At 38.9% G+C, this 26,771-nt stretch overlaps 2 protein-coding genes across 3 annotated transcripts; one reads left to right on the top strand and one right to left on the bottom strand.

The window, feature by feature from the left end:
• Positions 1-285: 285 nt before the first annotated feature.
• mcph1 (microcephalin 1) lies at positions 286-26,255 on the top strand. 2 transcript variants are annotated; one of them, XM_084021135.1, is made up of 15 exons: positions 286-355; positions 1,357-1,422; positions 1,522-1,613; positions 1,727-1,845; positions 1,967-2,051; positions 2,704-2,815; positions 2,900-3,031; positions 3,114-3,194; positions 3,569-4,675; positions 5,716-5,834; positions 8,205-8,242; positions 8,374-8,536; positions 8,634-8,711; positions 25,405-25,642; positions 25,734-26,255. In XM_084021135.1, exons 2-15 carry the CDS (start codon positions 1,389-1,391, stop codon positions 25,745-25,747), a joined length of 2,412 nt encoding a protein of 803 aa, XP_083877261.1. In that variant the 5' UTR covers positions 286-355; positions 1,357-1,388; the 3' UTR covers positions 25,748-26,255. The 2 variants fall into 2 exon arrangements, with proteins under 2 accessions (XP_083877261.1, XP_083877260.1); XM_084021134.1 differs by having other exon boundaries at positions 25,730-26,255.
• angpt2a (angiopoietin 2a) lies at positions 10,767-22,283 on the bottom strand. The gene is made up of 9 exons (XM_084021002.1): positions 21,350-22,283; positions 18,047-18,202; positions 16,839-16,960; positions 16,481-16,719; positions 15,955-16,082; positions 15,485-15,586; positions 14,762-14,928; positions 13,211-13,341; positions 10,767-11,988 (listed from the first exon to the last, which is right to left on the bottom strand). The coding sequence occupies exons 1-9, from the start codon at positions 21,611-21,613 to the stop codon at positions 11,816-11,818; spliced, it is 1,482 nt and encodes a 493-aa protein (XP_083877128.1). The 5' UTR covers positions 21,614-22,283; the 3' UTR covers positions 10,767-11,815.
• Positions 26,256-26,771: the final 516 nt, after the last annotated feature.

Raw genomic sequence — 26,771 nt, 5'->3', positions numbered from 1 at the left:
TGCTATACATAATAAAACAATTGAATACATTTGTGTTATAATGGAAATATCTCCACCACTAAATTAAGTAATTTGACATATTAATGTCGTTGTCTATCAAGAGAGAAGTAGCAATATTTCTGAACACTTCATTCGTTCACTGTCGAGGTTTTGAAGACTTCTTAGGGCCCTTCTCCTTCTTGTGGATGCTACCTCGTTCCCTTTGCCGTCGCTTCTGAGTGACGTCAGTGACCCATCAGCCAATGATGGCCCTTGTCCCACAATGCATTTCATCACAAACTGCACGCGCGAACTATTCACACTGTAGTTAGGTAATTGTTAAAACTGAGTAAATTAAACCTCACTCACGCATAAAGTAAGTGCACGGCGATTATTTTAATAGTACCAATTGATATCTGTATCCGTGTATTTGTACTGCTAATAGTCAAAGATATGTGTAATACGTATGTCAGCATATTACGGAAGTATTAACCCAAGAAAGCCAGACCAGCGTAATGCTAAAAATAACCAAGTTAGTTAGCTCGCCAATTTAGCAACAGAGCTAACGGCAAAATATAATAAACGTTAGCGATGTTAGCTAGGTAGCATAGGTAGGTGGTTAATAAAGTTGTACATATATATGTGGATATAAGTTGTATGCTTTAAATGTTGTACGTTACAGAGTAACTAAGGTCATACAAGCTGTCTATAATCGGTTAACCCATATGTTTGATAACATTAATCGATTCACGATTTAACGCTACGTAGCTGAAGTTAGTTCGCAAATGTTGACACTTTTTTAGCAGTTTGACTCATTGGATTTACAACGGACCACAATATCGAAGTGATGTGTTTGAATAATGTAGTTTAATTTCGGTAGACATTTCGTATGGACCCCATAGGGAAAACACCTTTCTTCAACGGCAGGTTCATACACGATAGACTGTCCATTGTGGCATTGATGTGATTAGCTTTAATAATACGTGATTTGTAGATTGACATGAATTATAGTCACCCTTTTTGATACAAAAATACAGCCTCACGATTGTGATGAGTTGCTTGTTATTCTCCAGCTCCTTAACCTTAGAAAATTATAGAGTTGCTATTTGTGCCTGGTGGTCAGGCAATGTCACCACTGTGCCTTTTGGCTTTCAAGCTTCCTTATGATTGATTTATTTTTCAGTTAATAAAAAATATAATTAGTGGGATGACAAAAGTGAAAACAATAATGAGCCCTGACACTGATTAATTGTCAGGTTTTGTACATTGTTTCTCCCGATTAATTTAGTCAGCATGATGGACCAAGGGAGTCACAGCGAGTAAATTATTTTTGCATTGCGAAAGCCGATAATCCAACTAAAAGAAATGTCTCTATAGGTTGTGTGTAAGTGACGCTGAAGCGACCAGTAATGACCACAAGCAACAACTGTTCAGTTCTTAAAGGTATTGTACATCATCTTCGTTTTACTGCAGTTGATGTAAGGCTAAGTTGAAGTCTATATACGTGTATATATATATATATATATGTGTGTGGGTCTGCAGATGTCGTTGCCTATGTTGATGTGTGGTCATCAGACAAAGCAGCAAACTATTCGAAACCATTCGTCCAGCAGCTGGAGGAAATGGGAGCTCAGGTTAGACTGCAGGACACATACACATGCACTCTATATTGTGTACCATTGAATGTATTTACAGACAGTAGATATGTATTCTTTGCAAAAAAACCAAAATGTTTCTTCTTTTACAGGTCACAAAAACATTCAATAAACAAGTCACACATGTTGTCTTCAACAACGGTCACCCAGCAACATGGAGGAAGGCCAAGAAAAGTGATGTGAGGCTTGTCTCTGTTCTCTGGGTAGGCAGGTAAGAATAACACTGAGAGTTGCTTCATCAATTCATCGATGTGTTTTTATTGTACTGCCCTGAAGTGTTATAAGATGTTGTGTTCAAGACTTGAATCTTTTTTTGATGAAATGACGTCCAGATGTTACGATGACGGTGTTTGTGTGGACGAAGAGTTGTATCCCGCCTTTAATGATGAAAGCAATCCTGTGTTGATGAACAAGAGAGTGAGTAGAGTTATATTCACATGAGATGTTTACGTTGGTCTCACAGTTTAAGCTGACATTGTCAATCAGTGTTGACTGCTGTTTGTCAAGCCATAGTTTGTGCTGATTTTGGGTCACAGACCAAAATCTTTTCTTCGTACACAATACAAAAAATAATGCTTTATTCTGTTCCATCTCTTTTTACACTTCACTGTCATGCTGACCCCTAGAGAAAAATCCTCGAACTTACTCGACAATGTATATAAACATGCAGACACCTTACAAACAGCTTACAGCTTACGTTCAGTAAGCTGTTTAGACTTCTCTAAATGAGTTACCTCTCTGGAGCCTGTTATGTTAATAACAAAGAAATCCTGGAGTGTGATATTTCATTGCTGTGATTCATTCAGAGAAGTTATTTTGATTTATCGTAATATGACCTAGTTTTCCTTTGCATAGACTGAGTGAGAAAATATTGGAATGAAATGTAAAAAAGTGTGTGTGTGTGTGTGTGTGTGTGTGTGTGTGTGTGTGTGTGTGTGTGTAATATATTTGTGGTAGACAGTAACTGAGTTTGAAAGACAGTAAGTAAAAGTGAAAACACCTTGCAAGTATTCAAATGTGCATTGATTTAATTTTTATTTAAAACTTATTTTGTGTTTGATTCACTTAGCATCGTTGCATGCAGCCAAAAGATTCTCCAGAAAGGACCCCTGAAAAGGACAGACGCATGAGGAAAAAATTAGACAAGATGATGAAAGACCTAGCTCCAAAACAACCTCTTGGTAAGAGATTATGACACTTTTAGAAACCTTTGAAAACAACTGTGAAATGACAAACTAGATCTTTTGATTTGTTTTCACTCACAGTTTCAGATGTGTCGCCCATCATTATTGATGAAGAGAATGGAATAATTTATAGCCCTGGGATGAAAAGATCAGATTATATGGCACAGCGTTTGAAAGACATGAAAAAGAAACGGGAAAACCTTTCACCTACAGGTATGTATTTATGTGTGTTATTGTATAGGCTGATGAACTGACAAGGTAACCCAAGAAATTCACACATGTCACTGTATTTCAGCTTCACAAATGGCTGAATCCTGCTCACCCACTGGGCTGAAGCCTGCACTTGGGGGCACACCAACCGTCTGCAAGTTCATGTGTAAGAACGTTTTTGTGTTACTGATCATTGGAAAACTGCATTGTAGTTTGTATCTTTGCCATCCTCCAATATCGGATTCTAAATTTCTAGGGAAGAAAATAGTTGGGAACCTCCTGATACCATATTTGATTCGTGTTGCAATAGTTTATTTTATATAAAGATGTCTAGTGTGTGCTTAAAGTGGCAACATTTCTCTGTATATATAAATCAAAAGCATGTTTCCAGAATCAGCTGACGGGTAAAGAAAAAAGATGAAGCCAGATGAATGAACCCACGTGTTGAAATCCAAGATCAAGAGAACAAAACAATGAACAGAAAGTGGCTAAACAATGCACAAAACCATTTTTTTATTTGTTTTTATTTTCTTAATATAGATGACCAGTCGGACGATGATTCCAGTGCTTCTGTTGCTGAAGCTGCTTACTCGCCGGATAAGGAAGAAGAGAGAACACAAGTTGACAGGAAAGCCTCCAAAAACCCATGGCTTTCACCCTGCCATGATGCGCCAAAACAGATTTCAAGAACTATGAGTCCAATGAAATGTCCTGACTTTGAGGATGAAAAAGGAACTAAACAAAAACAGTCTAGAAGGACCTCAGTCAGAAAGAAGCCAGCAGAGAAACACAATGCCATAGGTGTATTAGAAGGTCCCTGCAAGGCTAGGAGATCTGACAACAGCAAGACATTTCATAAAGAAAAAAGGCCATCAGAGATAAAATCAAATAGTCCATCACCTAACAAAACTGAAAAGGGAACAACAAAAGCAGCTAAATCCTTTACAGAATCTAAGACCCATTCTTGTCACGACGCTGTGCACTCTTCTAGCTGCCCCACGTTACCAGCCACATTAGGTGTTGCTGCAGTTGAACTGTCAAAAGAAACTGCTACCCCATTACGGAAAATACCCAAACGAGCTAGACTGTCACTTTCTGCCATGGTACGATCTTTCAATATATCCAGTGACTGTAAAAATGTTGCCTCAACTTCTGCTGTTGGAGATGACAATGTGTTTGAGGACTATTTCTCCCCAGCTAACCATAGCCCTGGATCAAAAAGAACTCCATTGCCTAATATACCCATGGAAAGAGACATTCATATTCCTTTTGAGTTGGACCCTGTCCCAAAGAAGACGAGATTAAGAAGAAGTCAAAGCAGTGGAACTGAAACAAAAAGTAAAAAGAGGACGACACTGGAAAAAAGTCAGCAGCCAGATGCAAGCAGTGAGCCCCCAAGTCATCCACAACAGGATGTTAAAGAATCTGTGCCTGCATTGGAGAGTGGAGGTCCTGATGTAACACCTGTGGCTAAAAGGCGAAGACAAAACACCTCGTCATCCACAGGCACCAGTTCATCTATAGGTGATGCAGGGAAGTCGAGAAGAAGATCTACATCAGTACAACCAACAATGTCAACCGAAGCAACAACAATGTCGGAGCGGCAGAAAAACTCCAATGTCAATGTCCTTTCTCATACGTTGGAAAGTGAGTAGTAAGGCTAGAGACTCTAGTACTTTTCCTCCGCTACATTATGAACTAACAAAACTAAATGTTACTAATGGTGTTTAAACTTTTGCGAGGGTGGAGGTTTGTACATTTGTCTGTAGTCCCCGAGTCATGTACGTGGTTTCAAAAGGTTTACAACATAATTAGGTACACTCACTCCAGCTAGTTTTCTGAAGATGAATGTTTATTTCTGGATGCCACATTTTAAAGAGAAGAATAAAGAATAACTTAATTGTCTTTATTTGTCTTTTGAAGACTTAATTTGTCATTTTTGATCAGACTTTTTTTTTGCGTGTTGATGTGCATCTGTTTGTCAGTATGTGATAGAGCTGTCCAGGGTGTATACCTCACTTATCTCGCCTAATGCATGCTGAGGCCTGGCTCCCCAAGATCCAGAACAGTTTGAGTAGTTTTTAAACTGGATAGAACTAAAGATGGAAAATCAGCACCTAAAATGTCAAGAGATCATAAATGAAATCTAAGACTTATACAACATTACTGATGTAAAAGCTTACAGTATTAGAAAACATGAATAAGTTGGATTTAGTTTCTAAACGTTTATGTCAATTTGAGCTCAGGACATATTTAACATTTTAATGAAAAAGTATTTATCTTAACATGGGACCTGAGAATATGTGAGTTTACATTGATTTAACTGTATTTTTTAAAATAATGTTTGTTGTTTATCTTGAACATTATGAGACCTGAGCATATGTGACCTTACATCTTAGCTGACTATTCTTTAATGTTATGATTGTTTGATTTTATTTATAATAAATGAAATAAATGAATAGTCTGTTACTTATCTGGTAACAGTGAGGTAGAAATAAATAGTTAAAAATGTTACAATTTACAATGTTATTGCTCAGCCAGGTGAAAATGGAGAAATGATAGATGAACACATGAATACACACACACACATCTGCTGTGTGATAGCTTGAGTGAACCCCCCACCCCACCCCTACACACACACACACACACACACAGTTTTCAATTGTTTTTCTTGTTTTCAAATGTAGGTGGAGGAAATGCGCGTACAGTTGCAGCTGGTTTAGCAGAGATCCCGTCTGACGGCGAAGAAGAAAATCACAATAAGCAAGTCAGCTTGAGTCCTCAGAACATGGTTAACAAAACAAAGGTAAGAAGACATTGTTATTGTTTTTAATGTTTAGTTTACATTATGGTGATTAAATCCGAAGACTTCTTTTGCACCGAATAGGAAAGTTTAATAAAAAAATGTTAACATTAACTATACATTTCCTTTAGTTTTGTGAAACTGAAAAAAAAACAGGATGTTCCAGGTATTAATTCACCAATGGGAAGCTTACTAATTAATTAAAGATACCGGCATGATATGGGATTGCACAATTTTAATTTGCTAATTTATTTTCTACTTCTGTCCACCGTTTGGTAATTTGGTTAATTTACTCTAGTTTTTATTTGATATATTTTTTCAAAACTATTGCAGCTGTGCTTTTCTGCAATATAGGATGTTCAGGAAGTAAATGAAACATCAGAAGTGTTGTGTGTCATTCCTTTTTAAGTATTTCCTCCATAAGGTCATACACTTCCATAGCTGTAGGCGTTTGACGCATCCAGTCAAGAGGTTCTGTCTGGTCCTGAGGGTTTCCTGTGTTTTGCCTCTGTGATGGTGGTGTTCAACTTCCTTGCTTGTGAAATGCACCTGGGCTCTGTTTTCGTTACGCTGGTAACCTCAACAAGCTGTAGCTCAAAAAAGGCAAACATGACGTCATCTCCCCTGGGGGTCTTTTATGGGCTGACTTTATTGTAGCCTGATTACGGAGATGGTTGTAGTTGTTCTCTTAGTTCTGTCAAGATCCAGATTGTAGATTCATGTTCAAATTCTCAGAGGTCACACTGCGCATAGTTCCCCAACCTTTGAAATGTACATGGTAAGCAATGATGCATTTCATGTTGCTCGACTTTGGGTGAATAGAGAGTAAATGTGTTGTCTAAGACTTAAAAAAGTAACTCTGAACAACTTTAAATGTAATCAGATTTCATGCATTTAATACAAATATTAACAGAATTATTCAGGCTTATTTTGTTCATCTTTAGCAGCGTCTTTGTTGCACGTCATTCCCCATCATTCTGTCCTCATTTCAGTGAGTGTTTTTCATAAATCCCTTTAAGATTCTTTCAATAATAGCCAGAGTCTGAGAAGGTGCTTAGTTTTCAAAGCATATTAAGTGAAATGAGTTGTCAATTGTATTTTTTTATGTCAATGTTCAGTTGTGACAAATGGTTGTCTTGGTTTACGAATTGTAATTGACTCTCACAGCTATTTTTGACCTAGTATCCTCATCTCCCTTTGCTTCTCTGAATAGCGTCAGTTTCATTTTGCAAAGAGTAGCAGCCATCAAGGAGTCCTGCTTCACACAGTGAAGTATTTCCTTCATTTGTACTGGGAGTGCTTGTGCTCAGAGGCCGTGCTGCCGTTCATACCAGCTCTTTGTCAGAGGCTCATTATGTCCAACTCATTCTTTGGTGCCTGGGCTTTTATGCCGCTGCCAGAACATGTCCACTGCACGAGATAAGACGAAGTCCCCTGTGAGAAACCTTTAGAATAGCTGCCCATATTTTGAGTTGTTTGACTTCGTTTGAAAAAGCCCCAAATGAGCACATTTTCTTTCTTGTCACCTTTTGGCAGCTCAGAAGTGTTACGAGTGATCATTAACAGAGCGTAATATCAAAACATTTTCCTTTTGAAGTAAACTTCTATCAGGCAACCGAGGAGTAGCAGTCATGGGGTGATGGTAACCATTGGCTTCCCAACATGCTTATCAGGGATAATGTGATGTGTGACTGGTATGGACCATTTTGGCACTACTGTGTGCAGCAGGCCTTAACCCCTGACTTCCAGCTGGGGGGACCAGATATCAGAGTGTGGCAGGAAGGGCCTGGTGGTCCCGTCTGTAACTGCTGCTCAGGTGTTTGTGCGGATGACGGCTTGTTGTGTTGGGGCCAAAGTGGGAAGCTGCGTTGACCACAGTCGTCAGATTACAATTTACACTTCCGTTTACAGTGGAATAATGTTTTTCTCCATTCATGGCCTTGGTGTTTGATTTCCTTTTTGGTCTCCATGCAGCTTTATATCCAGCAGGGTTATTGAAAGTACACAGCCTGTCTGACTGTTGAGTAATGATCCTTTACCTGTTCAGTACTGTATCATTGAACAAACCAGCTCTTGAACAAATATATAATACTTACACCTAAAAGAAACATATATACATTACATTTCCCAGTGACATTGAGACATCAAGCCAAATGTCCTCTCTCTTGCTGATCTACTTCTATTTCTTTTATCATGATACATATACACTCTATGAGGCTTATACTCCCCAATGTATCGAGCGTATTGTGTAATGGTTTGATTTTATTTCACTTCTAGTCTTTGTCTAATTAAAACATTAGGTTTACACAGCCCCTGTCATAATACATGTATGACATTTTGTATATTTATTTATTATTTATTTCTTTGTTTCAGACTATGAGAACATTGGTCATGACAAGCATGCCTTCTGAGTAAGTATTTAAAACATTTAAAAATATCACCGCTATAGATTGCTCTGAAAACTTTCTATTGATGAGAAAACTGGAAAACTATGTCTTATTTAATCATTTGTTGAATGCTTTCTGATTCTACTCACTTGTAGGAAGCAGCACACATTGGTTCAGGTGGTGACATCACTGGGTGGCTTTTCAATCGTTGACCGAGTCTGTGAGAGCACAACTCATGTGGTGTCTGGGGGTCACCGGCGGACTCTCAATATTCTGTTGGGCATAGCTCGTGGCTGCTGGATCCTGTCTTTTGAATGGGTATGTAGTTTGGGTACTTCAATGCGATTACATGATCTCGGTTAAAATGATGATGTGAAGTGTTATACTATCTTTTATTTAAATGTTTACTGAATAGATCCTCTGGTGTTTGGAGCAAAGACAGTGGATTCCAGAGGAACCATATGAACTTTCAGCCCAATTTCCTGCAGCACAGGTGAGTACCAGTACTACTTTAGTAGTAATTCTAAATGTTTTTTTTAATGTATATAGTATAAATCATCTTTGCAACACCCCTTTTTGACACTCAAAAACGAATAAAGGCTCGTAATCCCAAAGCTGAGGAAGTGGCTACGGAAGCCTGCTAATTTTTATTGCCAGTCATCCATTTTCAGTCGCTTGTTTTTCCTGAAGCATCCTGTGTGAACTGTGAATGTTGCCTCTTCCTGAACTCGTCATTCATGAATCACTGTCCACTCCAGCCTCTGCAAGGGAAGACGTGGGGTATTGATGCCGACAAATGTCAACACATTTCCTACTTACATTGCGATGGCTTTTGTTACGACTCACACAAAGTATTATTATTGTTCCTCCGGCCTTTTGTCATTCCTTTACTCTTACGGATGCATCTAAACCACATGCGTCAATCTTTTGTTCAGTTCCTACCGTTATGCAACATGTTACAAATCAACAATCAGGACTGCTTAATAGTTTATGCTTTGCAGCATATTTCAAATTGCAGTGTGAAATTACATAAACTGTGACTTAATCCACATTACCCTCTATTTGCTATAATCATGTCACTCTTCTGAAAATTTTAAGATTTTAAGAATTAAGATTGGTAGAGATGATGACACTGATCAGTTATCGGTCTGATACTCACTCAAATAGCTGGATTGGAGGCCATTATTTTTAAAAATCACAAATGTATACATTGATATCCATGTATTTATTTGTTAAATTTTACAAAGTTAGGAACGTAGTGTTAAAGTCAAGCCTGATGTTGCCTTGCACATTAATGAATGATCCCAATCCCTTCCACACAGTGAGGCATTCAGCTTATTAATTTAACACTGGTAAAGGAGCGGTACTCTGTATCAGCCAATACCCAAAGTTCAGGTTTCGATATCGGGACTGATAAAGTTCGATTCGTGCATCCCTAGTGATTAGTGACCTTAAAGGCGGGCTCACACCGGACCGAAAATCGGCGTCTTTGAGAGAGTCGCTCGAATCGGCCCACGTCGGCGTTCATTTCAGCCGATTCAAATGTGTAATCCGCCATTCGAGTCGGTCATTCTTTTACCATTCTGATTGGTGGAGGCTAGCAGCTTGACTAGCGAATCAGTGAAGCCCGGAAGTGACGATGGTAAACATACCAGATAACCAGTAGGCTTGTTTGGAATCAAGCATGCGCATGCATTTGCCTCGCAAAACAAGGCATTCTGGGAAAAAAACGTCACAAATGCTGGTGATAACTTCCCTTTGCGACATGTCACATGACTTTAAAAACTCGCGGTATCTCCAGGTACCTCCCTTCGCATGCTTTTCTCTGCAGATGGTCTGAAATAAGTGCGGACATAAGACACTCCCCTCAGCGTTGCCCTAGTTGGTTAGAATTATCACGTGGTATTTCCCACGTGAGAAAATTCCTCAGCCTCCTTCAGCAACGGGACTTCAAATGCCTTGGCTCGAGTTCGTCAGCGACGAAGAAAGCCAGCGCCACTGGGCAGGCCATATTCTTTGTGCAAAGTCCGTAAAGTTTCCCCTGGCTCGACAGTTTTTGTTATGTATGGAATTATTAATAAAGTTTAAATAATTTTTTTTTTTTTTAAAGTCCGTGAAGTGCACCTGTGTCCGACTTGACGTGTGGGAACTTGGCGTGTTTATGACGAGTTCCGGCGGATCCTCTCAAGTCTCGTGCATGCATCGGCGCAAATGCATGCGATCCCAAACGCGCCCAGTGGAATCGAAGAAGGTGGTCTAGAGAGGACCGCCTACTTCCGGTTTTCGTGTTTTTTGGCCCACAATACAGATTAGCGCCGCCTGTTGTATTGGAGACATTACATCTCGCGCAAGCGCGGAACGTATGGCGTCGGCTGTAATTCCGTAGGTGTGAACCGCCCATGTCGTTGTTCGAGTCGGCCATATTAAGTAGCCGACGCCGAATTTACCGACGCGAGTCGGGCAGTTCTTCCGGTGTGTACACAGCTTAAGAGCAACAATAAAAAATATGACTATAACGTTTGAGCATTCAGAATTTTTATTTTGTACGGTACTTGAAATGATAGAACATTGCTGAAGAAGTTATGGTGATCTGGCAAATTGTGCCTTCGCCAGGCAGTTCATTGTTACAGTGTAAAACAGGACTGTTGTGGAAAAGGCTTAGCTTAAGCTCTCTGCCTTGTGGTTGTGTTTAATATTCAACGGCAGGTATATAGCAGCTAGTAGAGCATTACAGACAAACACTGTTCACTGGTGAGAAATTCAGCTTCCTCAGTTTTACAACTTTCTCATGAATTTTGCATGTTGAAGCTTTAAAAGAAACATTGCATAAATAAAAAAAATTAAAATCCCAAAAGACTGCAAAAAAGATGATTGTAGTGTATGATCATGTGGAACGCTACTGCAGAATTACATTAAAATAATTGCCTAGTGTTTGTGCAAGGAAATTATTAACTAGATAGGACTCTGACATCTGTTTTAAAAATGCATCATATATAATAATGTTAAATATCAAACTTAAAAATCTACATATAAATTAAACAAGAAATGTACAAACATTCTCAGGCAAAAAAAATGTTATCTTTAGGGAAACTATTTCTGTGGCATTTTTACATTTGCATTGTACATTTTAGGCATTCAACAGAAACATGTGTTTACATGCATGTTGTACCATAGTTTCTTTTTTTCAACAATGGTAAATTAAAATCTTTAAAGAATGTAGATGAATTATTAGATCAACATTTTTCTCTGGCCTCTTCTCTCTGGTTAGCAAGATGTTATTGTTCAATGTAATTAATATATCTATAGTAATCAATACATACCACAGTCATACGTATTGTCATTTTGACAGTACATAGTTCCCAATTTCTTGCAACAACCCATTTGATTCAAATTATTAAACACATAAACATACACAAAATGTCTTTAAAAGTGTGTGTGTGTGTGTGTGTGTGTGTGTGTGTGTGTGTGTGTGTGTGTGTGTGTGTGTGTGTGTAAAATATGTTAATGATTTGCTTTGGTTCCCTTGATACTTTTGGTTATTGCTGTGTCAGGCAGAATTTTCTTCCCATCTTTAATGTTTAACCTGAGAGCGACAGCTCAAAGGGAACCTGAGAAGTCTGCAGGTCTGATCATCATTGTAGTGGACTTCAATGAGTAGCCCGAGCCTTTCCAGTAGTACCATTTGATTCCATTGAAGCGATTTGAGTTTTGGCCTTGCTGGTAGTACATCCCATTCAGATTAGACGGACCACAGGCATCAAACCACCAACCTAGAACATCAACAGAAAGTTAATTTTAGATATGCTGTTGTCAGAGTGGATAATGCATGCAACTCCATGTAAGACAGGGATGATCCTTTTTGAGTAGTATGATATCATCTTGTGGTGATTCTGCCAATCCTGCTTACACTCCTGTAAAACCTGAATCTTTGAGGTTAACAAACTGTAACAGCTACTCCATATAGAATGATTTGAGAACGCTAAGATTTCTATGAAAAAAATAACATTAAATACAAAACTGTTTCATTGCTTAATGAAAATCATGAATGCACGTTTCAACTGTGTTGCACTTGTAGCTTTTGCTGAAACCGTGTCATAGCATGACTGATCACACGAGCAGCTACATGCTATTTGTTAAAAAGGCAGAACGCTCTTATGTACATGTCATGGTGTCAAGGCAGGCATTTCACATTTGGCAGCATCTAATTGGATGTGACAGTAAAACTGCTGCTGCTTTTATGTAGAGATGTTGTCATAGAGATTGTCCTTATTGTGGACACAAGTGTCACAGTGACACTTTTTAAGTTTACCTCATTGTGTTACTGACTGATAACTTGGTGTATTTTGTTTAAGGATTTCAGTTAAAATTATAAAATGATGAAAGGTTTTATATTATTATGGTTTATACAGATTAACTTAATAATTCAAATATTAGTTCATTCAAGAACAGACAGCTTAATATTTCTAATGAGAGTTCTTGCTTTACTCTTTTTTTTACTGGACCAGTGCCATTCAGTCACAATTGTTCATAAAATGCATATGGACTCCCCTATGAGAGACCCCTCATGGGAAAAAAGGGAGAGGGTAAGGGTTTTCATGCTTTCTTGCTCACTTGGCAGACCCCACTACAGAGGGAGACAAACTTCTGGCAGCGGAGTCACTTTCAAGGGAATGGAGGGGGACCTTTAAGCCACAAGAACAGAGAGGGAAAAGCTCTGTTCCCAGGCTATTAATGTCAGCCATTGTAGGGGCTGAATTCCCCAATGAGTTGATCAGTGATTAACTCTGAGCTAATTGTGCTCTTTGACCTGGCCACAAAAGTACGGGAGCCCTTAAAATGCCCTTGAAGATTTTTTGTGGGACTTGCCAAGATTTGTGTGGATGGGAATTTGTTCTACAACAAGTGCCATCACAAATCGACGTGATTATTGCATTTTCGTGACGAGCACAATTATTCAAGAGCACAAGTGAGTTACCAAAATGTGTTTCTTACCCCCCGTTGTCAGTTGTGAACATTTGCAAACACATTTGTCATTGTCTGCATCCTTTGTACTGAAATCACTTCCTGGCTGCCCAATGCTGCTTATTTTGCCTGCTGTTCCGCTGAAGCCTTTAAGGTGTATCCTGTAGAATGGGAGAGGAAAAATGAAGGAAGAGTAGGAGGAAATCTGTGATTGCTGTTCCTCAAAAGGCAATGTCCTACTCACTCACACAGTTTGGCCATAGTTTCACTTGTACTGAATCAACTGGATCTGTGGTTTGGCATAAGGATTAACGTGTGTGCTGTTTTCTTTTCTTTTCGGTTTTCACAAGCAGCTTAGTGATTTCATATGTTGTCATGCTATTTTTGTGCAGAATGATTCGCATTGTGCTATTTGTGAAGTTTCTTTGTCAGAGCTGTTTCGAATTACTGAGCCAACTAACTGGAGACCAAATTGGTCATAGTCAAGTAGACTTAAGACCTGATGAGAACTGTGTTGAATTGGAGCATTTCAAGGTCTGTTTGATAAATTTAAAGGAAGTATCCATTCCACTCCAGAAATCAGCTTAGGTTCGTACATGGAAATACTTCAGAAGGTTGTGTTATTGCCAAGAGTTGTGGACCGAATGTTAGAAATCCAAGACATTTAATGTATTTCCTATTTTCCAAACACTGACCATTTTTATTACATTTTCTTTGGGCTGATGCCAGTACATTGGTATCAGGAAGTAGAGAGTCTTATACAGCCAAGACCCCACCATCCAGAGGAGTTTCTATAATGTGTTTTGCTTTTAAAAAGAAGGAGGTCAGCATTTATGACCACAAGCTATTCCTTTCTACAGTAGGATACAGGAGAAGTATGTGTGATGCGGTCCGTGAACACTGTCAGAATAAATTGTCAATCAAGATTATAGAATTAATCCTTCTTGCACATCGGAGTTAACAACCGGAGCACAGTCAGTGGAAAAACTCCACAAGCACTGTCAGTGTGTCAATTAATGTCACCTCATATTCACAGCCAGTGAAACAACTGTAGAGAATTAGCCTGATATTCAATTGTCTAAATGTATCATCCCATCTATTTTAATTGCTTAAAAAACGGTGTGTGTACTGAGTCAGAAGTATGGATCCAGGTTAGTAACAAATGTTGTATGAGAATGTAATTACAGCCATTATGCATTTAGCTCTGGGAAGATATTCATGAATGAAATAGATGAATATTAAACTACTATGTGAGTTCTTTTAAAGATGAGGCTGCAGATTTGCTTATCATTTCTTCAAGAATGTGCCTTCTTTTAATGACTATTGCCTTTGAATGTTGTCGCTGACATATTTGTGAAATTATTTGAGTTTCAAGGCTGTGCTTTGATTACACTCCCTGAAAATTGGCACTAGTTGTTGGTATTCAGGAGTGCACACATCATTTGCTGAAGGGCTTCTTTGGCCTTAATAACTTGAGCTACATGAGCTGAATATTGGCATAAAACAAAAATGATACAAAATGTTTAGTAATTGCCAGTGAGCATCATACACACTTATTCCTCTAATGTTGTCAGTACATACCTGTAATTTTGTGCTTCACTGTCGAGAGAAATCTGGTCATATTGTGAGAATCCGGAGTTCCCTTCCCAGTCACTCAGCTGGATCCTTAGTTTATAGGACTGTTGAATTGTCAGTCTGGAGACAAATTCATTTCCTAACCAGAATTCACCTGAAGGGTCTCCAAACCCCTGAACAAAAAACACAAAAAAATGTAATCAAACCCTGACACAAGGTGCTTGTGGGTTGCTTTTTCCATTAACAAAACAGTAAACAGACAAAGACAAAAACATGCCAGTTTAACTGAGTTTACATTGTGAAGGGGATTAAGGAAATGGTATGAATGGTTTCCTCTGTAGTGATTGCTCTGTAGGGACTTAAGATTCTTTCGGGCATGATGTTGGCCCATTTATCTCTTGCTTGGTGTTGGCAATGCTGTTCTATTTTGGGGAATTATCTGGCCCTGTTTTGATAGGCGGTTTTATGCTCGTTTCAGATGCACTTATAGAAATATGAGCTATAGCATGATTAATATAGTAATTTCAAAATGTTTGGGTTGCCCTGCTTGCATTATTCCATGAATAGATGTTGATAATTTGGGCTCTCTGTGTTTGTGGTTGCCTCTAACAGAATGTAATCACTAGGCCTAAATGGCCAAATCTGCTCACTGTATTGTGCATTTGGAATGAGAACCGTAGTCTAGGTTGTATTTTTCTAAGGGAAGAATTTCTTCTTGATTGCTTTTACCTTTTTGTACTCTTGCCACGTCCGGTGAAAGTCAACATGGCCGTCAAAGCGTTTTTGTAGTACTGTCCACCCACCTCCTTCTGTCTCCATGTCACAGAAAGCCTTCAAACACAAGGGGGAAATAGATGCTGCAATTATAATTGAAAAATGAATGTTCTGTAAATAATGAATTTATCATTTTTCAAGGCTGCCTTATTTGAGTTCAGTCAAAATGAATGTCGCAGCCAGGGAAGGGATACAGAACTGAAGTTCAAGTCATTGTTATTCGCTGAAAAGTTTCTTAGGAGATCACAGTTTTAGCTCCAGCATGCACGTCATTAATGGAAGTCTGAGAACATTTTAATTTACTACCCAACTTCAAAGACAAAACTGTTTACTGAGCACTTCAAGGGGTTTTATTCATATAGTTGTGTAAGTGTGGGTGGGTCAGTGCATGCCTAGTCTGAATCAGTTAAACAGAATTACTTTACCTTCACCTCTACTGTAGTGTTGGGCAATGTCAGAGTGTAGACTCCACTTTGCGTGTTTCCTGACTTGAAGACAGCAGCACAGTCCATGAATGTGGTAGGAGTATCCTGCATCATGACAGTTTTGCTCTCTGTAGAAGAAATCAGCCTTGTTTATTTGACACCCTGCAATTTCTATGCCGTTTAACCGCCCTTCTTTGATGAGTTCACGTCTTCTGAGTAAAATGGTCATATTCATGCTTCAGTGTTCCTGCTTTTACAAAGAGGCATGTGGTGAATATACTCGGGTGGCTTTCCTTTTGTGTAATACAACAGCACAACAACACACAATGTCCTCAAAAAGTAAACAACAGTTGTATTCATGCAGGGCCCTTTTTCGATTGGATTAGTGTGCTCTAGCGTTAAATTGGTATCAAGTGGCGACAGTAGACTGAGGTTGTAATGGCAATGGATGTGCTTAAATATATATAATAAATATAAAACTTAGGAGTGCACGAAGAGGTTATGATGACCTGAAGTGCAGACTCACCTCGAGCTGAGCCCACAGAGATGGTGTGAATGAGGCTGTTCACGGTGTCCAGTAACTCCTGCTGCTGACGCTGTAGCACAGTGTTGTTGGAGGAGACTTTGAGCAGCTGCTGCTCCAACTCACCGATGATGGCCGTCTGCCTCAGTATTAGAGTCTGAAGTTGCACTTTTTCTTCTCGGAGCATCTTCAGCTCCGCCTGCCTCTGCTCCTCCATCTCATCCACCTTTTTCTCCAGAACGCTGAGGCGAAGCAGATAACAAGTTCAGCAGCATGCTTTTGCTTCGCACAAAGGGGTACTAAGTGACCCCGAAAATCAGTAATGTCTGGGATTTGATGACATGCGACTCGATGTCCTTGCCTGTTTTTGTCATTCAGCTTGTTGATGTCATTTGTTTGGACAATTAGTTGCTTTTCCAACGTGTTAGTTGACAAGGAATTTTCAAGAAGTCGACGCTCAAGTCGAGTTGTATGATGAATTAGCTGAAATCAAAAGAACGAGGTCAAGCAGTCAATCGGGCTGTGTCCAAGAGATTCCTTGTAAAAACACTCACACTTCCATCAGTAGATCTTCAAATGTTCCAGACTATGATGTAAACACTTCATACGTCACATTAATCTCAACAAGGTCTCAAGATCCTTCAATAATGCCATTTCTTTCTCCAAACAACACAGCATGGTCCCAAGTTTAATTGGTAACTGGAAGCAGGTTGTGTTCCACTGCTGACATTTTACTTTGAAATGATGCCGTTGCGTCTGACAGTTCTCCATTTTAATGGTTAATGCCTTGTGGGGGGGAGAAAGGCAAAACATGTCACATATTGGAAGGTATGATAAAAGAGCAATAAACAATGTATGCACATAAAAATAGATTTCCTTGTCAACAATCAATTGGTCAAAAATAGTTTGGATATTCAGTTCTCTATTCAATTAGTGGGTCAAGTACATGTCCCATTTTCACTTCTAGAGTGAAAAAACAACCAAACATTGTGACAGGAAATAATGACCAAATTCCAATACAGCAGATATACCTGAACAAGGGGAAAATCCACGCTGACAATCCATCTGTTTTCACTGACAGACATATTGAACTACACTCTGCGTTTGGGGACCGAGCCTATAATTTCCCAGTTCAGAGGAACTGAACTCAGCAAAAAGCAGGTTGTTTACATGGATCCGAGCTGTGTGTCTCCAATGAAGCTGTTGATGCCTTTGAACAGACGGATGTCTGATTGTGACAAACTGATAGACCCCTTTCTGTGGGAATACGAGTGTGCTAATAACAGGAAATGCGGTACAGTTGGCTCACATAAGGTCATTGACGTGTAGCCACAATAATAAACTGACGCAGTCATGCCTGTTTTTCCCTCTGCTTGCTTTTTACATGATTTAATGCGGTGAATCACGGTGCACCCTTCAGCTTGCATCTTTGAATGGAAAAAAGGGTTGTTGAACATATTGTGTTCGTGGCATGTTCTGTTGCCGATAATGCTTCTATGTAAACTGTTTTGACAGTGTTGGCTTTCTCAGTGTTGTGTATGTTTGGAGCTGCAGGACGCACAGCCTCACCTGTGCCTCCACATTGGTCAGTTTCCTTGTTTGCTCTACGGTTTGACTCAGCAGGTTTGTTCTGATTTCAAGCATCGTAGCTGTGTGGTTGTGTACAGCGGTCTGCTGGATTTGGACCATGTTCTGCTTCATGCTGTCCTGTATGTAGTTCTCCAGCTACAGCAAAGAAGAATAGACAATTACATTCATTAGTATAGGTAACCAGTGGTTTGAGATGTACATGCACAGGCCCAATTCCCAGGTTATATCACAGATTGACAGCTGGGTGCTGCTCACTATAGTCTGTATCTGTAGTGTTTGACACGGATCTGCATACTGTGTATTATTATCCGGCCATGCTTCTTCAAGAAAGTTAAGAAAGAATTTGTGTTGTTCGCCCTCAATTTGAAAAATCTGTATTGGCATCAAATTTCCTCTACTTTTATGCTATGCATGCATGAAAATATGCATTTAACAACCTATTAGCAAATAGATTAATGATTTAATATTAGAGAGTTATGATGAATCACCATTGTTCCATTATTTAAGGAGAGCTATAGGGATGGTGAACTGAATTTATTTTAACATATGGTGTCAAATTGTTGAAATACTTTTAAATATACTTCTTTTAATTGAAACATACAAGTCGATCATGAGTAGTTGTTTGTCCTGAAGGTCAAAATGTGGAAACTACTACATTATGTTTTCTTAGCAAAGTAATGAAACTATAAAAAAGTTTGTTAAATAGTTTAATAACACGACGATAAGAACATTTACAGTTCTGATATAACCTTGTCTGTGTTAAACCTCTTACTCATAGGAAAAATACAATGAGCACAGATGCAGGAAAAGGTCAATGTTTCATCTCTACAACATTTGTCCCTATCTACCTTACAGTATTGCCGGATTTAGACCAAGACCAATCATTAAGTTATTTCCTGCATGGTGTTCCTGAGTGGCAATCAGGTCACACGACTTGTAAACAGGATGGAAGTGTTGAGTGAGGAGTTACATCCTTCTCGACAGTAAGACATGTGCACGTGTGAAAACCGGCGTCACTTGAATATCTTTGTCTTTTACAGTGAGTTTGTATAATCACTTTTGTTATTTGCACATCAGTCAGCAATGCAAAGCCAAACAGCCAATTTGATTGTTATTATACTAAATATAAGTCATGTGTGCAATTAGTCCTGATTTTGTTTGTCTTCCTTTCATGACGTCCAGTTTGTTTATGTTCTTGGAGACACAAAAGGATGTGTGGTAGGTGGAAGGCTGTCATTTGAAATGTTGACAGGATGTCCCATTTACAGTCAATGATCAAATCGGTTGTTTACTCCGAGTGTCTCAAAGGCGTCAGTAAGGAATGACTGTGTTCCTCAACCAATTGTTTTCCTCAGTTGTCATCAGCTAGTGCAGCGCAAATAGGAACTCCAGAAATCAAGCAGCCATTTCAAATATGTAAATTATGGCAAATAAAAGACTACATACTGATTTGGAACATTTTTTTCAAAATTAAGCGCAGAAAAAGCCCAGATTATGGATCATAGGAATATGTTTATGTGACAGCAGTGTGAAGTTATTTAAGCGTTTAAGTGACAGTCTGATAAATTTGGTGACAATTACTTGTTTTCTTAAGTTATTTCCATAATACTCTTGTGTCCACCAAGCCACTCCTGTAAAAGAGGTTTATAACCTGGACGAGACACTTCGGGGATTGAGTAAGTTACATATCGCACATGAGTCCTTCTATTTCTTTACCTGCTTATTCCTATTTACCGTCATGGGGAGCTGAAACCTTTCACAACATGAAGTGGGTAGATTTCACCCCACACATTTTAACCAAAAGTAGAATTTCATGATTTAGCTGTAGGAGAAATGCGGCTTTCTTGTTTTATCTATGATGACAGAATTTGTGGAACACCTCTCTGACGTACTTAACAGCTTGTCAGGCTGAATGATTAAGTAGGCTCTTTCACATAATTTTTCGAGTCGCAAAGGTAATAATGAACAGAACGCACATACTGACATTTACAAAGTATACGCCTTCCGGGTTGTTAGTAGATGTAGTAGCTGTAATAAGGTATATAATATTTAATAGTGATGATTTGTATTATATTTGGGTGCTATAGTTCTTTCACTTTTGTTCTTAATGGCAAAGTAAGTTTATTTTTTAGGAAAAAGGTTTGTGTTTTAAAACACATCACAGTTTCTTCTTGTGCAAGTTAATTGGGTGAAGTCCTACAACAGGAGATTGATTGCTGTTGGGTACAGATAAATCTTGTCTGACAAATGTCACTACATTAGATGTGCTTGCGGACTTAAAATGTTCACGGGTGTTGCGATCTGACTTTGATTTCTGAGGCAGCAGAGCTTTTGTGCCCTCTGAGGTCTCCCGTGGAACAGATCAGAGCACGTTTTATGTAACGAGGCGGCAATTGCGCGAACAAGCTGTGAGGTGTTCTTGTGTCGTTTGGCTCGTCTTGTATAGTTCTGATCGGTAATCACATTCTGGAGAGGGAGCTAGACAAGAAGACTGTTCCCTTCTTTCACTCGCACAAGTAATGGCTCAGTAAACTGAAAGGGAAGTATGCATTCCTCATGTGGACACCTGTGTCGAGTCTTGTCAGTCATCAGACCCATTATGTCCTTTTGGACTCAATGAAAGTGTCTTTGATGAAGTGCAGTACCAAAGAAAGAGCTTTAAAACAATATATGGCTGGTTAGGTAGTGTGTGGTCGTGTTACAACTCTGACATTACTTCACATTTTGAACTGACTTTGTCATGCTTTTTTTTTTAGTGGAGCAGTTTTATCACTCTTAATTTGTGGTATTGGCTAAGCCTTACTCATGTTCATATGGCACTTAACAAAGAGCCAGTGGTTTAGTAAGTGCCTGAATAATTTGCCCATTGCATGAAAACAAAGCAGCAGTAATGCTTGAGTCAGAAATAGAAGAAAACAATCTTTGTCATTTTGGATGTTAAAATTTGTGAAGTACACTAGATAATAACGTTTTTGTGGGAAATCTGGGTTTTTGTCCAAATTATCCTCTCGTTCCACTGTTTGCTTTTCTTGAAAATGCTACATTCTTTCCTTTCCAGAAAATTGGGAAGGAAGTCTGAATGTCTCCAGTGACACCTGTGTAGAGGCAGCGTAGCTCTTCAGCACATTATTTTTTTCTTACACAGTGTAATGATCCATCTAAGATAATAAATAGACTTCGATTTTGTCTTCCTCTGAAACTATCACTCTCAAAGCACTGCAACTCATGGAGCTCAGAAGTCTCAGGCATTGACATGGTTTCATGGGTGTGATCCAACTTTACCTTAAGCAGCCACTGTGTGTTGTTCTCCATGACGATCTCCAGTTGTTCCAGCCTCTGAGCCGACTCCTCGTTGTCTACAGGTCCATCCTTTTGAAACGAATAGGCACCGCTCTGGGTTTGGCAGTTTTCCTGCTCCGGCAGCAGAAAGGTGTAGCTGCAAGGTCCGTTTTGGATCTGATATTGTCTCTTTGCCACAGCACTGTATCCTGTCCCCAGACCAAGGCAGAAACTTAAAACTAGTAAGTCCACATTCAGCATCTTCATAGTAGAGCTATTTGCCGAAAACAAAGTTAGTGCAATTACAACTTCTTGGATTTTTGTGGTGTCCTTAATCTTCTCTCAACGCCTGGATGTCTTTACCGAGCCGCATCCAAGTGTAAACAGTCCTCCTGAGGATCCGCGAAATCCCTTTTATTACTTCTCAGTAGTAGGAGGGGGAAAAGCCATCAGGACATAGAGGTAGTGTGTCAGTCCCTTCAGGTTACCGGTGCCAGACTACATGAACTCGCTTTTCATCAAGCCCCCAGCCACTTTTTTGAGCTGCCCGTGGCCCCTCTTATTAGCTAACTGTGAGTTTAAGCCACTCCCCCCTCACAGTGGCCAGTCACTGTGAAGAGCAGTGAAGTGGAGATTCCTTTCAGTACACGCTCACTTAACAACACAGGGGAGCAGATGCACAAAACTACACACGTTCCACAATATCCTCTGTAATAGCCACATGTTTTTTTCATCTCTGAACAGCTACTCAGGATGCAGCTGTGATAGTAGCTCCATCCCATTCATTGAAAAGTGTCACATGGACTCATTCCATGTATTTTTCTACTTTGTTCTTATCAGTTACTAAAAGAAAACTCCACTGACATCTACTGATTATTCTTTTTTTTTCTAATTTCCTCTTAATTTTTTCCACATTTGGGTTCATTTCACAAGTTTATATTGTTATAAAACAATTATTAGTTTCTCGTACCTTTTCAGATTAGAAAAACTGTGAGACAATTGTTTCTTTGTTTTCTCTTAAAAGAAAATTTGAGACGTTGTTTTTTTCAGGTAGCATTGTCATTTTAAGCATTCTGTGATGTCAAAGCATAAAAGAGTATTTTCAGACATCCTTTGAGAATAACATGCCTGATATAATTGAGTTACTGACTTTTTTTTTTTTTTTTTTTTGTGGCTTAAAGAAAAAAATGTTGTCAGTAGAAAATGGTGTTACGTTTTGTACAAAACGGAAAGATACAGCTTTATGCAGCTTTTATCTGTTACAACGACTATCCTGCAAAACGCAAATGGAAAGTTTGGCGTCTTTTCTTCTTGTTGTCGCATAGTCTCAATCTCACAAAGGTCTTTTTTGCTGAAGTCTGTTTGAGTCTCATGTCACAGTGCATGATTATTGATTCAGTTGCTTCAATCGTTATTCTGCTGAAAATGAAACACCATGGCCCATCTTTAACAGTAATTATAGATATGTTGTGCTTTGTATTGTGTACTGAAAAGTCATTTTACCTTGGCATAACCCCATTTTAATGTCAACTGCACCAGGCTTAGATTTGTCCTGTGCAGTTGGATAGAAATACCAAAACAGAATTGTAGGAAGTAGGCTGATGTAATAGTTACTGTATAAGGGAAATGCAACATATTTAAGGCGCATTACCAAAGAGGAAGGACTTGTCGTCATTCCGAAAACACCGACTTTTTTCAGGTGGTCATTCTGAATGACTCAAACTTTAATGGCAACAGTTATTGAACACACAGGGGAGATATTTTAACACACACTTAATGCTACAAGCAGACAATGTGACTTCTGCTGATCAATCAAGGGCACTCTGTGTTTCATTATAAAGGGCCGTTGAATGAATGAATCTCGCCTGTTATTAGCTACAATATCTGCCGTCTCAATCTCTGCATTCTACATTTGTGGCTGCAAAGATATTGATTAGGGTGTCAAAGTGAGGAGGTGGAATTTCCCATGTGCAGAATAAACAGATTTTTGCTGGCATTCAATGCAACTCATCCATGTTGTAACAATTTAAAAGAGCGTTCGTCATAGAACGCTTGTTACCACTGGCATCTGTGACTCCGTTCTCTAGAGATTTGAAAAATTCAGCACTGTTATACTGAGAAAAGCAACAAACGTGCTTCAGCTTGCAGCTTATTTACAGAAATGTTAACACTATACTACATACAGACATGTGGGTAGAGAAAATGTATTTCTAATGCAGCAATATACTAAATATGAAATGAAATGTATGTGACCATTTACACTTGAAGTCACACATCTTTACAAACATTATCTGTGTGTGTGTGTGTGTGTGTGTGTGTATATAAATATAATTGATTTGCTGTTGTTCTGTTTCTCCTTTGCTTTTAAAGCCTTTTAAAGTCACATAATAGACCTTACGTATAGTCTTCAATCATTCTCTTTAAAGTGCACAATGTGGGTTAATCTTAACCGAACCCTGTCTCTGACCAATCCCTGATTACTTGAGGTAAAGTGAAAGCTGTGTGAACATTGACAAAAGACTAAAAGCCTTAAAGCTTGTTTCCTGGCATTCAGCTTTAGAATGGAGCAGATTGTCCCCTTCAGTTTAGCAACTGACCCCTACTGGATAGAGAGCAGGCCCGTAGTGAACGCACAGAGCATCACTCATCAAATCAGAAAAAGCAACAGAACCTCAAAGAGACTCACATGCTCTCATTTAGTCCGACAGAGATGGCAATAATCTATGAACAACGTGGCTGGTCAACAGTGAGCGGGAGTTCTGAGGGGATTTGTGCTAATTTGAATTTTAAAATACTAGGATTCCTTAAAGTTGTAAATTAATTAAATAGTGTGGAATAGTTTGTTGGTTTGTTGTTCTAAAGTAATTCTACTGAAATAACCTGTAGCAAGTCCAGCAATGACCTAGAAATGATAAGTCATACAGCTAGTTGCTTTAATTTGGATTTAACGGTACTTTTAGTCTTTCAGTGGTGCCTGCTTTTATGTGTCTCAAAGCAAAATTCAAACGACTGCTGCTGCATCTCCAGCAGCCACCTTCAGGCCAGTTCCAGTATTGAATCAGTTTCATATGTGTGGCTGTGATGACTTACAAGTGAGGTTCTTCCGGGTTAAAGTGGATGCTTAATTGATTCAAGATTCAATAATTTATTGCTATACAACTCTGTACAAGTTGCTAGGGATTTGTTTCAGTGTGCTCATCATAACAGTACAAAACAAAGACCCACACAAAGGACACATAAAACATAGAACATAATTCCAATTTATTCATTAGGGACAGCACACAATAATTGATATGATATGGATATGTCAGGCTGTTATGCATGTGGAACACATCACCACAGTTAGTATTAGTATAATGTTATAAGAGAAAGGGCCTGTGACTCACATGATAAACATCATCATTTTAAACCTTGATTCACTCACACTACGACACAGAAAAGCCCAAACACACAATGAAAGCTGGGAAGTATATCAATGACCCAACAATGTCTCAGAACAAGCTTGTTTTAATGAGTTTAGTGAACAATCGGCAGGGCGTTATTCAACTCATATTTCTCTGTCAGTCACACAACGTGAACTCAAATTTGTACTTTTTCAAAAGCCCCTATACAGCCATAGTCGCCCCACACAGGTGTTTTCACTTTTTCTTTGGACTGGGTGGGGGTTTGCAGACATTTTGAAATGTCACAGCAGGAAACGGCCAGGTGTAACTTTCTTGAGTCTTTACTGGTTTCCCGGTCAAGATATAGTCCAGAATATAAAACATAAAAATACTGTTTTTCCACATTGTTTTATGTTTGTACAGATTTAACACATGAGAGATACTATAGTGAGCTTGAGAGGTGCTGCTGTTTGCAGTCCTTATGCTAAGATACGCTAACCAGTTTTTGGCAGTATTTAGCATACAGACAAATGTTATCATGCATTTGTTTTAAAAAGCAGTTTTTCAGATGATCTTTTAAGGAAGCATGTTATCTCAAACAGAGATGCTGAACAGATTAGCAGCTTCTAAGTCACTAATTATACCCCTCTGACAACTGTCGGCTTCTTTTTCCAGATCTGTCGTCTCCAGAGGCACCTGTCTGCTGGGGAGCACCAGCAGGACCTCTTCCAAGGCCAGCCAGCCATGTTTGTGTCGCAGGAATCCCAGCCACCCACTCACAGTCTGGCAGAGCTGATCCAGCTCTGTGGAGGAACAGTCTGCAAGACTGTGCGGCAGGCAGGTATCTGCATCGGGAAGCACAGTGGCAGGAGGCCAGAGGGAAGCAGGATCCTGTCTGAGCAGTGGGTGCTGGGTAAGATATGTTCTGCCAATCTCTGTGCTGAATACTCAATTCTTTTATTATGCAACTATTAATTGTTTCTCTCATATTTTGTTTCAGATAGTATCACAGATTTGAAGCTGCTGTCATACGATAACTACGACTTGGAGTGAAAGCTGTGAAGTTTAATTTTAATAATTTTATGTTGGACAGTAGCCAACATGGTAACATACCCTCTGTGTCTACCTTACAGTGTTCCTCTTTGCATGTTTATCCTCTTGTTTGTGTTCAGGGGCTTTACATAAACCCTCTCAAATATTCAAAGAACTTTCGTCCCTGGGTTACCATGGAAACCTGTCACTTCTGAGGTCTATCAACCTTTCAACGGCGGTCTGAGTTACTGTGAAACAAGGGAAACTGGTGTGAAACAGTGTGTGTTGATCCTTTATTATTATTCATTTTTAGTAGTAACCACTACTGTATGACTGTGTTTTTAACAAGACATGAAATTGAGCTTTGAGATTGTTTTTCATTTACAATGTGATTTTAATAATACTTGCTGAGCCAGTTTGACACTCTAATGGAGACAATGTACTGTATCCTCATATAAATGTTTTGTGATTCCATTATTAATAAATACTTTGATCATTGTGTGTCAGTTTTCCAGGTTTTATTGAAATTTAATTGTGATGAGATTGATATAACTGTGTCTGATTTATCTTTCTCACAATCGTGTGATGAATGAAGCACAATTTTGAAAAAATATCGACTTGGTTTTGAAAAGGTCAAAGGATTGGTTTGTAAGATCAATCTGTCAAAAGTCCACTCAGCAGTGTCACTGGGTGACAGATGCTGATTTGTCACAGCTTGTACTCACACTAGTGAGTCATGTTTAAGCAGCAGAGATGGAAAGTAACACATTTACTGAAATACTGTAATACTATACTTTAAATGTACTAGAACATAATTGATGTTTTACACAAATACTGGTGTTACTATTTTGTACATGCATGTGTAGTGTGTAAAAACAGTTTTTAGCTGTAACATTTAGTTAAACTTTTGGAGCCACTTCATCAGGCCAAGCCCGTTAAAATAAAGTATTAAGCATAAGGAGTGACACCCTCTGCTATCTCGTTGCCTTCACAGTAAACAAAAGCCTACT

This window comes from Eutrigla gurnardus (genome assembly GCF_963514095.1).
Source record: "Eutrigla gurnardus genome assembly, chromosome: 11".
In the NCBI taxonomy this organism is placed as follows: domain Eukaryota; kingdom Metazoa; phylum Chordata; class Actinopteri; order Perciformes; family Triglidae; genus Eutrigla; species Eutrigla gurnardus.
The sequence above is the reverse complement of the archived record's forward strand: the minus strand, read 5'-3'. Positions and strand labels throughout refer to the sequence as shown.